Source organism: Anser brachyrhynchus (assembly GCF_964034855.1).
Source record: "Anser brachyrhynchus genome assembly, chromosome: 3".
NCBI lineage: Eukaryota > Metazoa > Chordata > Aves > Anseriformes > Anatidae > Anser > Anser brachyrhynchus.
The window spans coordinates 68,850,229-68,864,235 of NC_137696.1; the positions used below are offsets into that span (position 1 = coordinate 68,850,229).

Here is a 14,007-nt window from a genome sequence, read left to right on the forward strand (position 1 = left end):
CTTGTACTGAGGGGCCCAAAGCTGAACGCAGCACTCGAGGTGCGGCCTCACCAGAGCTGAGTACGGGGGACGATCACCTCCTGGTCCTGCTGGCTATGCTATTCCTGATACAGGCCAGGATGCCATTGGCCTTCTTGGCCACCTGGGCACACTGCCGGCTCGTGTTCAGGCGAGCATCAACCGGCACCCCCAGACCCCTTTCCTCTGCGCAGCTTTCCAGCCACTCTGCCCCAAGCCTGTAGCGCTGCGTGCGGCTGTCGTGCCGGCACTTAGCCGTGCTGAACCTCATCCGTCACACCGGTTTGGGCAGGAACTCAGGGTTTTTGGCTGAAAACCCGGCTTCCAGTTATGCACGCTACTACTGGAGGAGACAAAAACGAACTGCCCTGCCAGCAGCGGCCCCCGGCAGCGCGGCGGCGGTTCCCGGCGGGGCCGCTTTCCCCGCAGCACCGCCCGGCCGGGGGAAGGGGAGCGGCGGGGCCGGGCCGGGCCGCGGGCAGGTCGGTGCCTGCCTCCCCCGGTGGACGGGGATGGGGCCGAGCGGGGCCGCGGCGGCGCCTTGGGGCGCAGGGGGGTGCCGGGGCTCGGGGCGGCGGCGGCGGGCAGCACGGGGCCGGGTGCCGGTGCCCGTGCCGGTGCCGGGGCTGTCAGCGCGGCGCGGCGTGTCGCTGCCCGCAAATGGTGCCGGTGGGGCTGCGGGTCCCGCCGTCTGCCCGGCGTCAGCCCGCAGGCCTCGGGGCTTGCTCCGTGAGCGGCTGCCGCCCCCTTCGGCCCTCCGCGGCGCGGAGACCGGCTGCTGGTCTTAAAGGAAAAAGAAAATGTCGGTGCCAAAACCGCCCGCCTAGGTCAGGTGAAGGGCTGCAGCGCGCTCCCGCGTGGCGGGCGGCAGGAAGCCCCTGCTGGGGAAGGCGTTTCACCCCCTCGAGTCTGACGGCTGCTGTCTGAAATGCGTGTGTGTGTCCTGCCACGGAGCTGCCCCGCTGTCCTGGTAGTGCCCCGTGTCGCTACAGGGGGCTGGGGGCTGACACCGCTGCTGCGTGCCTCCTGCGGACCTCTGGTGCGGTTTTGCTGGCTGTGGTGGTGGTGATGAGGGCAACACCAAGGAACCCGCGCTACGTGGGATTAGAGCGCTGCTTGGCTGCGAAACTTCGTGTGATTTTCAAGGCCTATCGGGAAAGCGTCACAAGAGGTGGCAGCCAGAAAGAATTCACCGCTGTGCTTTTTGTGGGTCAGGATTCGGTGGCTGAAAGGCGAGCGATGAGCTGGTTGTGGTCATTTCCGATCCCGTGAGGTGGTGCATCTGTTCCCTGTAAAGGTGTCCAAAACACACCTAGCGGACAGTGAGCTTAAAATGAGTTTTCTCTCACTGCTATACAAACAGACCTCTTTAGATCAATGCATTAGCAATGAGGTGTCTGTGTGCTTTTTGCAGAAGGTAAGAGGTTCCTGCTCTCACCCTCTGCTGTGAAACTCAGTTCTTGTGCTCACCATGGGACCAGAACCAAATGTTATTCAGTACTGTCACGTGTATTTATGGAAGGACTTCTTTTGTCAGCCGTTTTGCATCCTTGAAGGCTGTTATTTTTCACTGGATTTGAGTAACTTCCTGTGCGATTTGTTTACTAAATCTTAAAAATAATTGAAGCATGATTAAAAGGGAATATAATTGGTTAGGAACAGAGAGACAATTTCAGTCCAACAGCATGCAGGGACTGTTAAAAGTACAATACTAAGCAGAGAACAAATAATTTGGAATCCACACACCATCCCCCAAACTGATCTGTTCAGAAACAAAGGAAAAACAAGGAAAAAAAGAGAGGTAGAATCTGAAAAGAGAAAAAGCATAAAAGCAAGTATGAAAGGAAAGAGATGCAAAGGGTAAACCATATTAAAACTAAAACCACCGACAAAGTTTTTTATAACTTGCAATGTTAAAAATCTTTTTCCAAAACTTATTTCATGGTGTGTTATTTGAAGCATCTTAAGTTAGTTTATTTGGATGTCTCACATCCTGTTCTCTCAGTTCTGGACAGGTAAACATCGTTTCTAATGCTGACAAGTGGAAACTGGGAGGCCCAAACTGCTTGTTCTCTGAAAGTATTATAATGGCTAAAAAAAGTCCTCTCTAATTCTAGGTACTTCTGAAGTCTGATTTTAGAGGAATTGCAAAGCTCTTTAAGGATCTTCACACTGAACTGCAGGGATTATTGATCCTGCCCAATTTGTCAACAATGTAGGTACCAGCATCAACGTCCTAAAAATTTGAACAAGGTTCAGCAGGTTTGAGAGCAAGTTCTCAGGTATCTTGAGAAAGGCATGAGCCTTAGGCAGCTCCCGTTGAACTTGGTGGGAGTTCCTGCTTTGTCTAGAGATGCCACAGATGAGGTGTATTTTCCTTCGTGGGGCAGTAGAATTTCCCAAGCTTTGTTTCTGTATTTGTAAGTTATGTTTTGTTGGTAGGTTTTGTGCTTCTGATCCCTCGGCCTGCTTAAGATCTGCTCACTGCTTTCTTCCAGCTGAAGTAAAGCCAGCCGGAGAGGTGTCTGCCCTCAGCTTGTCTCGGCTGGTAGTTGTTGGAATGGGAAGAACCTGCAGATAAGGTAAGTTTGCCTGGCCATGCCTCACTGAAGGAAACAGGAGTGATGCATAAGCAGATGAGATAGGTAGATGGAGGGCTCTGTAACCTTCAGGTGAGGGGTGCTGACAAGCAGCTGCTATCAGCAGCCTGTTCAGCCAGTGCTGGGGTGATACCTCCTGCCTTCACCTTTCTTGTGTTGGAAGCCAGGGTCTGGGGACAGGAGGGGCCTTCACTATGAGGCCCATGCCCTCGTCTTGGTTTCTCATCCAGGCTGGCCCTCTTTGCAGTTTCTGAATTCCACCCCCACCTCCAACACTAGAATTTCTTCTTTTTCTTTTCCTCCAACACTCACCAGCCTGCTGTCCCAGGTTTCAGTCAGTTGGTGTTAACGATTATCACTCACTTTCAACCTACCTTTTTTGTACAAATGGACTATTTTCATGTTTTGGTTGTATTTCCCCTTCACTCTGATCTTTTGTCTGCTTTCACACCGTTGAGGCAGTTGTGCTGGTCCTCAGCATTGGCTCGCCACTTGCCTTCCATTCAGTAGTCACTCACTGAGGGAACCCAGTGCAGCACCCATCAGTCGCCCTCGCTGTTCCCTAGCACAGATGGATGCCTTTGACAATGACTGGTAACACGCACGCACGGTTAAGCTGTGAATCATCTCACGATCATCATCAGTTTACATTTTCTATCCCTTTCTCCACGCCCTGCCTTCACGCTTCTGTGCTTGTCACTGAAATTACAGCTGCTGGAGGTCCTTGTCAGGTCAAGTTCTCCTGTGCTTCTTGACCTGTCAGCTGCCTTTAACACATTTGGCAGTGTCGTATATTTTTCTTTCCCATTGTTCTTCTGTTATGCGATTTGAATGTTTTCTTCTTGATATTTTTAAGGACTTTATAAATTTTTTCATTTTTTTTTCCTGCTACACTTTATCTCAGGATACCTTTATCCAAAACCAGAAACTCAGCTGATGTCTCTTTGCAGGTGATGCACAGGTCTGTGTCTTCACTTCACACCTGTGACTTCCTGACCCAAAGGAAAGGGCATCCTTATTTCTGTGATATATCACAGCCAGTCATTGTAAGCTGCTTGGTGATAGCACATCCCTGCATCCTTTCTTCCCCTTTTCTTTTTCCCTGATTTGTGTCAGTAATTCAGACACTATCTTGGTGTTAGAGTTTTCCCTGCTTGCGTATTTTAACTTGCAGATTATTTCTGTGTAGCTGCTCTATAGCACAGCTTTTCTTGTTTGAGCATGCAGCTTGAATTCTCGCCTGGGTTCCCAGCATCCAGTTCTCTGGTTTATCTTAGTTCTGCCCATCCAGGAGGTTGCTCTGTGTATCCTTTAACCATTGCTCTGGCCAGCCATCTTTACGCTCTCTGGCAATTGCAGCTGGCAATACTGACTAAGGTTGCTGTTCGATACAATGTGTTTTAAAAGAAAAATTAGGGTTGCAACAGAATAGTGTTTTTTTGGCAAGGACAGATATACTCAGTTGAGAGTTGGGGTTTATTGTTTTCCCAAGGAATCTGCCCACCAGAGAGGGAATATCGATGCTGATATTTTCTCTATTTTATTTTTTATATTAATTTGAGAACTGAATTCTAACTAGGCAGTTACCAAAGTGTTCAGAAGGCCTCTGATATATATACATACACAGAAAATGTATAACTCTCTACATATACGTGTGTATATGGCACCTTCACATCGTGTATCATTCCTTTGGTACTGACTTCCAACATGTGTTTATGTTAACCCATGATCTTCTAGCCCATGTGTGAGTGTATTAAAAAAGTCATTTGAGTACCATATGGAATTTAAGCTGTTGCTTTATGTAAGAGGTACAAAACCTGCTTACTGATGTAACTACAGATTGTGGAATGTGCAACTCTTGATATCCATACTATCAGCTTATCTGTTCCGTGTTACCAGCGATACATTAAAGCTCTAGCAGTTTTCAAAATTTGAAAGATGCAAATTGTCCATATTGTTCGTTATTCCTGTGCTGTCAGAAATCTGGTCATTATAAAAGCCACCTTAAATTGTGTGTGCTGTCGATGTTAATGGATAGAGCATGTTAGACTAAGACTTGATTTCTGTGAATGTATTTAAATAGACAATTATTTTATGTTATTTTAGTACAATATATCTCTTGGCTTGTCCTACAACACTGTGCTGATTACTGCAACAGATTTCTCTTGCATTCCTTTCACTTGCAGTGCAAAAACTCAATCTCGGTCATGCTGTGGATTGCTCTATACTTACTGAAATTTTGAGTGTTGTTTGTCAGAGATCAGCAAAAAATTCCTTTAGTCTGAGAGCACTGAAGCTTAAACCTCACACTTTTCCTGAGTGGTTAGCTTTCTCTAACTGAGCTGTTAAAATAATCCTGTATTTATTAAAAAAGTAGTAGGTACCGACCGGCACTGTAAGAGATGGATTTTAAAAAGTAATTCAATGATAATACCTTGCATGAGTCATTAATCATGAGTCACAATCAGCAGGCAAAGATGTCCAATTTGTTTTCTAATCCAGCACTTGCTGATGCTCTTTATTGCCATAGTGATAATATTAAAGAGCTGTTAATGCATATAACCACGCAGTTAAAAATGACAGACTCTTTTTTTGGTGGAATGAAATTTCCATATCTTAAAGCTGTTTTGCTCTGTACATTTTTTGACAAGTAACATCTAGGTAGTATAAAAGTGATCAAACAAGTATAATTTGGCAAGGGAGTAGGTTAAGAACAGACTTTTTTTTTTTTTCCTATCAAGCCAATCATTGTGATTTCCTAGAGAATTAAGTCTCATCTGTCTTCTTATGAGGATTGGGGAGGCTTTGTATTCATTAAAACTGGGAAACTAATTGCTCTGTGTTGAATCAAGCATAGTGCAAGCTGTGTTTTGCAGCAAGAGCCTGCACCTATCCATGCTTTTAGCGTTTGTTCTCTCTTGACCAAAAATTAGTAGCTGGGTGGGAGGTTTTATTGCATGAATGTCTGTTGGGGAATAAAGTTTTAGGGAAACAGCTTGCTTTCAGTGCTTTGCGTGGATTGCTGTAAGTCAAAGTTGAATGAATTAAATAAATTTGTCACTTTACTCCCTTATGCTTATTTATTTATTTATTTAGTGTTCTGGCACCTTGCTGTACTAGATGATATGAGAAAATGGAACACTGTTTCTCTTCCGAGAGCCTGAATATCAAACAAAGAATTTGGCTAAGAAATTGCCTTTGGAAATATGTTTCCACTGTTAAAAAAAAAATTAAAAGCAATTTTAAAAGCTTTGAAGGATGATAGCTGAGATGTTGCAGATATTTGAATCTGCATAGATACAGAGCAGTAGGTTGATGTTAAATATGAACTAATTGATCTTGTATTCAATCAGATTTTAACATTATTAAATTTTAATTACAAAAGATAAATAATAATATTTTGTAATGACTTCCTTGTTATGTCCTGGTGTACGTGGTTACTTTGTAGAGTGGAAATAGTGGAGGGATGAGCCATGGGTGTTCTGGTACATGGAAGTAGACTACCAATATTATGTAGCTCTGTAGAAAGCAAGGGCAATGCTCAATTTATAATGCTGCTCTACACTTTTCCTCCTTTGGATAGGTTCTGCATAGGTTCTGGTGCTCTGTGTCCGAAGGAGATCAATTCCAAGTGCAACAAGAGATACTGGGAAAACATACGGATGGCTTTCAGGGGCTAGGCAATCTAACTAGTTTTAAGATGGAACATGATAAATAGGTTAATGGAATTAGATGACAGGGAATTGACCTGAAGGTGGGAAAGGTCTTCGGTTCCTAATTTTTGAGTTCTTCAATATTTCTCCCAGGAAGGTATTATTGTAACAGTTGCTTACAGAAAAACAGGAAGTCCTCTTCCTGAAAACTAGAGGTTTCGGTAGGATTTCTTCTCCAACACAGATGTAGGTTTTTTGTGTGTGTTTTGTTTGTTTGTTTTGGAGTGGAAGAGGGTTGGAAGATTAGTACAGAGTATGTTGGTCTAATGGAATATGCAAGTATTTTACTACATTTCTTGAGCCTCTTCCGTGTTCTGTACCCAAATACTTTGGGGTAATTTTTACAAGAAAAGATTTTAAAAGATGGTAATTTCTGTCTTAACTGCTAAAACCACTGCATAAAACTCAAGCTGTTAACTTTGTGGGAGTAGCTTCAAACTAAGAATTTTGTGAATACAGTCTGTAATGAGCAAACTTTTGTAGACTTCTGTGGTGCCATCATCTTGATATTAGTTTCTGCTGTCCTGCTTCTCTTTCCTTCAGAAAGAAAACTGCGCTGGATCTCAAAGCAAAATTTCCTTTTTTTTTTTTTCCCCCAGAAATGGCAGTTTCTCTATGGAAAAAAATATTTCAGACTACAAAGGAAAGGATACTACAGCAGAGAAGGGTATCACTGTATAATGTTGCTCATGGCTATGAGGAAGAATTGATAAAGAAGAAACTGCAACAGTTTGCTGGTGGATCCATCAACCTTTCCAAAGAAGATAATGGCATTGGAATACTTACCTTGAACAACCCACAGCTAATGAATGCCTTCACAGGTATTAATTAGTTAATGGAGATGAGATGCTGGGTTTTGTTTGTTTGTTTTTGATCCCCCCACCCCCCTTCAGTTAGCTCTTCTAGGGTTTTGCATAAACAAAGTGAAAAGCTGTGCCTTACCATTCCTTAGCTAAAAGAGGAAAGGTTTGATTTTTAACCACAGGTGTAGTAAATGTCCTCTCTTCTTCATGGTACTTTTGCCCTAAACATCATAAATGCAAGAAGTTCCTAATGACTTAAAGAATGTCTCACAGAACATACCTCTCCTCTTTTTTTTTTTTTTTTCAGTGAAGACCATTCTACTATTGTGCTTTTGCTTATTTCTCCTTTTATTTTGCCTCTACTGCTCTGGAAATATATGGTATTTTTATGGGGATAGGAAGATATAATCTTTGTTTTGTAGATGGTGTAGAAAGGGCCAGTTTATTATGTTGTTCTTTACCTAAAATCTTCCCTCTAACTTGAGCTTCTGCAATTTGGTATTTCCTAGTTTCCCAGACTGGCTTCTATATCTTCTTCATTTGTCTTGTACCTTAAATGCTGATATTTATGAAAGATCTGGTGAGTTGGGTATTCTCAGGTGTTGCAGATGAGGAATCTTCTTAATTATATGCTTTTACACTGGACAATACTTATCAAAACCAGATACTATATTTTATTAGTCTTGTACAATGAGAAGCTTTTAATCTCCAAGATAGGTGTATCTGCTCTCTCTCTTTAACTGTCTAGGAATATTCCAATTTATTCAATTCTCTTCAGACATAAGTGGCACAAGTTCAGGGTCTGCATGTGCTTGAACTTGAGCTGTTCATAAGCCTGTAAGAATGCCTTTATCTCTTAATATTTTGAAATGGATACGTTTGTCATCTTGTTGATTACTTTTTTGCTGTTCTTTTTTCCTGCCCAGTCCTCACTGTTCCTTTGCTGTCAGCAAATAAGTTTGCAACACACTAGCAAAGCATAGAGCTGTTTACATGGAGAATGTCCACAAATGATTGTTAGCTGAAAGGAAGAAAACCTAGCAGAACAACAGAATTTGTGGTAATTCACCCAGATGTCTCTGCAGTTGCTCTTTTGTTTCTTCTTAAAAGCTCATGTGTAAAATCATTGCCTAACTTGAGAAGTTGTAGTTAAAAGACATTAGCATGGAGATTGTCTTTTTGAATACTTCCCTGTCAGCATACAAGTTATTATACAATCATAACTAGACTGTTGTTTGCTCTTTTTCTACAGGTTGTTTTTTCATTTTTTTTGACTTAAAATAGAGCTGTGCAAACTACAGTTTGTGGGCTGGGTGTTCGTAGCTTTTCTGTTGTTTTATTTGGTAGAGTCATGAGAAGTGAGCAATAATAGCAGAAAGAGGAAGGACAGATAAAGCCCAGTCTGCTATGGGAATCAGATGTAATGTAAGTCAAGTTGCTGAAACTAAACCTAGAGCAGAGGAGACTGGGGGGAGGCCTCATGGCGGCCTGCAGCTCCCTCACGAGGGGAGCGGAGGGGCAGGCGCTGAGCTCTGCTCTCTGGGGACAGCGACAGGACCCGAGGGAACGGCATGGAGCTGGGACAGGGGAGGGTCAGGCTGGGGGTTAGGGAAAGGGTCTGCACCCAGAGGGTGGTCGGGCACTGGGACAGGCTCCCTGGGGCAGTGGTCATGGCACCGAGCCTGCTAGAGTTCAAGGAGCATTTGGACAACGCTCTCAGACATATGGTCTGATTTTTGGGTGGTCCTGTGTGGAGCCAGGAGTTGGACTCAATGATCCTTGTGGGTCCCTTCCAACTCAGGATATTCTGTGATTTTATGATTCTAAACTTTGAACTTAAAACTGTGTTCCTTGTTTTCTGGGTGCTTGAAGGGAGGGTCTTAGAACTGATTTCCAGAAGTGCTGAGCAGTCAAAACCGCTGTTTAGGCCACTGGTAGCTGTGCTGTGACTATACTGAGTGCTATATAACGTTAATGTACTGAAATCATATCAGACCTCTCAAACTGGACACTCAAAATTAGCAGGTATTTTCTCTCTGGCTTAGTTGGTGGTCTGTAACATTATATGACTGCTGTGAAAATAAATGATTAGTGAATGTGAATGACTTAAATGTTCTGGTAGCAAACAGAAGCTACAAAAAACTAAGAGGAAATTAATAGTTGTGACTTTGTTGCAGACCCTGATTAGCATACAGCAAATGATCCGTGGGACCAGACAGTTCTGTTTTATAGTAGTGTGTAGAGCCCTCTAGAGAGCAGTACTCCATTTTGCTAGGTAATAGCCGCAGAAATTTGCTCTGGAAAATCTTACAGTGGCAGTTTAGGAGATAACTGCTTCTTTCGACTGTGCACCTCTGCTAGAGATTTTTTTGTTGTTGCAGCAAGGAGAGTAGAAGCAGAGTCATGCTGGCCCCTTGGCCAAAACAAGTGATGGTATGGTATGTTAATTTACACTGCACTTCAATTTAACGTCATTGTCTGTAAACCATAGGTGCTGAGGAACTAGCAAGCACTTGATCTTTTTCCATTTGCTGTGTATTGAGTAATACCCTTCAGGGGAAGTGTGGAAAGGAATAGGATGTACGACCCTTAAATTGCTCCAGCAAGACCTGGTTAACTTCATTTGCCAGAGCCTGTAAAATACCCTACCTCAAAGAAATTCTGTTAACGTTGTGTCTCAGAGCTTCTTGAGAGTGGCAGATATGAATTTATATATACATATACGCTTCCTTTAGAAAGCTGCAAAACATCATTAAACTGCTGAGAGAAATTCTATTTGCCAGGCATTTACTTTACACAGCAGCTTTTTATCTCAGAGGAATTATGTTTGCTCAAAGCTTGAGCAACTCATGGAACTGAAAGCAGAACAAAATTGTTGGCAAATTGCTAATGGGCAATGTGGAAGTTGTTATGCCTTTTTTCTCTTCTTAATTGGAATCTGATAGCCACCTGTTTGAAATGGTCTCTTTGGAAACAAATGCTAATAATGTCAGTTTAAGCCTGGTGGAACCAATTTCAGCAACCCAACCTCTTGCTGAACTAAAGTTGAACTTTATTTAAAAGAGAAGGAAGCCAGACTGCAAGAACTAGAAGGTAATGATGATAAACTTATTTTCTAGAATTATAATATAGAATCTAGAATAATTTATTGTTATTTCTAAATAATAAGTTATTTATTCTTAGATAACAGTTAGGGTGCAAACAGATGAATTATTGCAAGTACATTCAGTGCTGTGAGGAGCATGAACTTACTGGTATCATGTGCTGAAGGACCAAGACTGGCAGAACGAGGATTTACTTTACTGTTGTGTCCTTATCATTGTATCAGACATCCTGAGATGTGTCTGTTGGTGAAATAATAATTAGGTGTTGCTAGTGTACACAGTAATGGAGGGAATCCTCTGTCAGGGACAGGGGACAGGTGCTCACCTCCTTCTCTTGTCCCACCTGCTATTGCATGCAGCTGGCTCGTACAGTTCCTTTTTATAAGCTCAGTTTTTTGGTTACCTAGATTTTTGGTTCATAATACTCTATGGAAAGACTCTTCAGTACCTCATTGCTTTTGTTATTAACAGCACCACAAACAATGGTTGTGCTATGTCTTGGCTCTGGCAAAGCTTTGATGCCAGTCCGAATACCTTTCTTGTAACAAAACTTGAGAAATACACAAAAAGCAAAATCCATGGTGTTGAAGCACACCTATTTAAAGAACAGTGTTTGCAGGAAAGACATTGAATATGCTGTCAGGCTGGGAAAGCACTTCAAGTGAAGATTCGTGGAAGCCTCTGCTAGCCTAGTTCTGCTCAGTGTTTTCATTCGTATCTTGGGTGATGAATAGAAAGTGAACTTCTGAAATTATCAGATGACCCCGGAGTGGAAGAACTTGCAAGAAGGTTATTTGGAGCAGGGGAATGGAATTCAAAGTAATCTTGCTTAAGTGGTACAAAGAGCTCAAGATCAAAAAGGTGAAATTCAGTGAAAACAGATGTAATGTGCAACACACAAAGCCTAAGCAAATTATAAAAGCAAATGGAAAGGAACTGGTAAAAGTGCAGTTCTGGTATATAGTATGTCATAAAAACCCAGAATCGTTCTGGTATATAATATTTAATGTCCACGTACTTCTTGCTTTCCTCAGGAACATGGTCTCAGCTATTTCAGTGGCTGAGACCAAGACCAAGGTGGAGGTCCTTTACAAAGCATTTGTTCTTGACCTGCTGCTGGGATGCATACTTCATAAGGAATAGCAAGGAAAACAAGTAGAAAGAAAAAAATCTCAGGATGTTAGGATGGCTGCTAACGGGCAATTTTAGGACAGGAAATGTTCAGTGTGTACAGGTGTAGGGTCAAAAGAATAAGAGACTTGGAAAAAAATGAAAGATTCCTTGAGATACTAATCTAAAGCACATTTACATCTGAAGAAGGTACGTCTGTCCATGTACATCCTTGTCTAAGGAGGGTAGAGCTGAGAGCATCATCAGCCTGTAGGTATGCTGCATTTTAAAATAACTTTCTATAAATGTTTTTCTCTTGAGAACATATGAGAGTCCTTCACAGAGGAAGAGCTTTAAGTTAATGTGGGTATGCTCAGTTGGTTGGGAAGACAGGACAAGGAGTAATGGCTTTAAACTAAAGGAGGGTAGATTTAGATGAGATATAAGGAAGAAATTCTTTACTCAGAGGGTGGTGAGGCACTGGCACAGGTTGCTCAGAGAAGCTTCAAGAAGTGTTTTGACAAGCTCTCAGATACATGGTCTGATTTTTTTTTTTAATATATATATATTTTTTTGGGTGGCCCTATGGGGACCCAGGAGTTGGATTTGGTGATCCTTGTGAGTCCCTTCCAATTTGGATATTCTATAATGTGAAGCAGATTAAAAACAAAGACCTGTAAATGGATGAGAATTTTTTTCTTGCTGAGGAATGAATACTTTTGGATGTCAGATATTAATTCACACCTCAGTGTTATGCAATAAAAGTTGAAAAGAATCACGGGCATGGACTGTTGCAATAATTGTTCAAATTCCATATATAGTTGATGAAGAAAGGTAGGTGTGGTCAAAGGTCTCTGGAAGTAAAGCCTACCAATGCAAGTTCAGGCAGTTGCTTTGGGCAGTACATAAAATGAGTTTTCACTGAACAAACTAGATTCTACTCTCAGCAACTCATGATGAAATGTCTGAAGTGTCCAAGCCTCTCAATTCCACATTTAAAATGTGAGCTTTACATAGCTGTCTCACAGCACTGATAATTTTCTTCCTTTCATCCTTTTTTCCAGTTTCTTTAGAGCAGAAATAAAGTAACCCAAAAAAGTCTGTTGTGTAACTCTGGGGATTAGCACAGTTATAATTGTCTATAGTATGAGAAAGCTCTTAAGTGAACATATGAGAATATATGAAGTAAAAAGATGGTACTATTTAATCCATACGTTTGAAGCCTAGGATGTACTTTGTAAAGATAGCTTTTCTAGACAGTTACCAGGGAGGGAATCACAGGTGTTTCAGAGAAATTTCCTTTTTTATTGTTCTTTTAAAAAAGGAAAAGATATTTTGCTTCCACTTTTAAATCTGTTTTCTTTTGGATGAACACTTCTAAACGTTATTGGCCTTCAACACTGTTTACTCTGCTGCCTTTTTTTTTTGTATATATTTTCATTTGAATATGCAAAGTGAAATGGCAGTGACATGAAAGTGACTCGATGGACTGATCTGGATAGACACAAGAAGTTTGTGTGTCCTGAATGTACGCAATTACAAACAAGAATAACTCAGGTAGAATTTATGCTTGCACTACTTGCACTTTTTTATTTTGTTTTGGTAAGTGTAATGCAAGTTGCAGAATACTCATCAGAATTTCAGGAAGCACATTTTTGGATTAAAAACATATGTCAATGCTGGGGGGGGTGATTTAAGGTGATGCTTTCCCTTGTGTTTTTAAGCCTATCACATCTTAATGGTGACTTGATTTTGGTAGTGAAGAATGTAGTGTAAAATACGCTGATCATAGCCATTTTGTTCTAAGCGTTGCTTCTCATCTCTTGTAACAGGCACTATGATGCTAGAACTCCAGGAGAAGGTAGCTGAACTGGAAAACTGGAAGGATGGCAAAGGCCTTATCATCTGTGGTGCAGGAAATACTTTCTGTTCAGGATCTGATTTGAATGCTGTCAAAGCAATATCCAACTGCCAGGCAAGTAGTGATACGAAGTTTTGGGAGAAAAAAGAGCTTTCTGATATTCAGAGATCCCTATCAGACAGAGGTGTTTCACTGTGTTTATGCTGCAATTTTACATGCAAAGCACAGGATGGAGCTTTTAATGGTTGAAAAAATGCTGGCAGCCACTTTAAGCCATGGCTTAAGTGTTACTGTAATTGATTCATAACTCTGAATTCCTGCACGACTTATTATTTTTAGCCTTTTCTTTTAAAAATCTCATTTCAGTTTCTCAGAACAGTATATGGTGAATTTACACATAAAATAACCTGTGCTTCATTAGTTTGACCTTTAAAAGCAAAGACAAGTAATCATTTCTTATATATTCTGAAGTCAAAAACAAATTTAAGCAGCGTGGCTGCTATTACAAGAAGGTTTCAATTTTGTCAACGCTGTGTCTGGACCTGAATAAAATGGAAGAACAAATGCAACTCTTGTTCAGTTGAGCTTTGGCAATGATCTCGTAGTCCAGTTAGAGGAGTCATCTATAATTTGGGGGTTGAAGAGCTTTTAGTAATGACAGAAATCACTTTTATTTTATTCAACCAATTGGCTGGATGAACATGGTATTTGTCATAATCTGCGATACGGTCTGCCTTTCCTTCTGGTGCAAGAAAAGCAAAATAATGGCCAAGAATGTTGAAGTATTTTTGTACCCCC

The 14,007-nt window shown here is 41.7% G+C and overlaps 1 protein-coding gene across 3 annotated transcripts in view; it reads left to right on the forward strand.

Moving 5' to 3' along the window:
• The first annotated feature begins 450 nt into the window (after positions 1 to 450).
• The window catches only part of ECHDC1 (ethylmalonyl-CoA decarboxylase 1), a 38,007-nt gene continuing 24,450 nt past the window's right edge, over positions 451 to 14,007 (forward strand). The window contains exons 1-4 of one of the 3 annotated variants that reach the window (XM_080586841.1): positions 451 to 500; positions 2,461 to 2,600; positions 6,931 to 7,152; positions 13,181 to 13,323. In XM_080586841.1, the coding sequence (XP_080442967.1) occupies positions 6,933 to 7,152; positions 13,181 to 13,323 (363 nt within the window). In that variant the 5' untranslated portion in view covers positions 451 to 500; positions 2,461 to 2,600; positions 6,931 to 6,932. Of the gene's footprint in view, positions 501 to 2,135; positions 2,234 to 2,460; positions 2,601 to 6,930; positions 7,153 to 13,180; positions 13,324 to 14,007 lie in introns of those variants that run through there. The other 2 variants (XM_080586840.1, XM_080586839.1) reach the window with 2 other exon arrangements.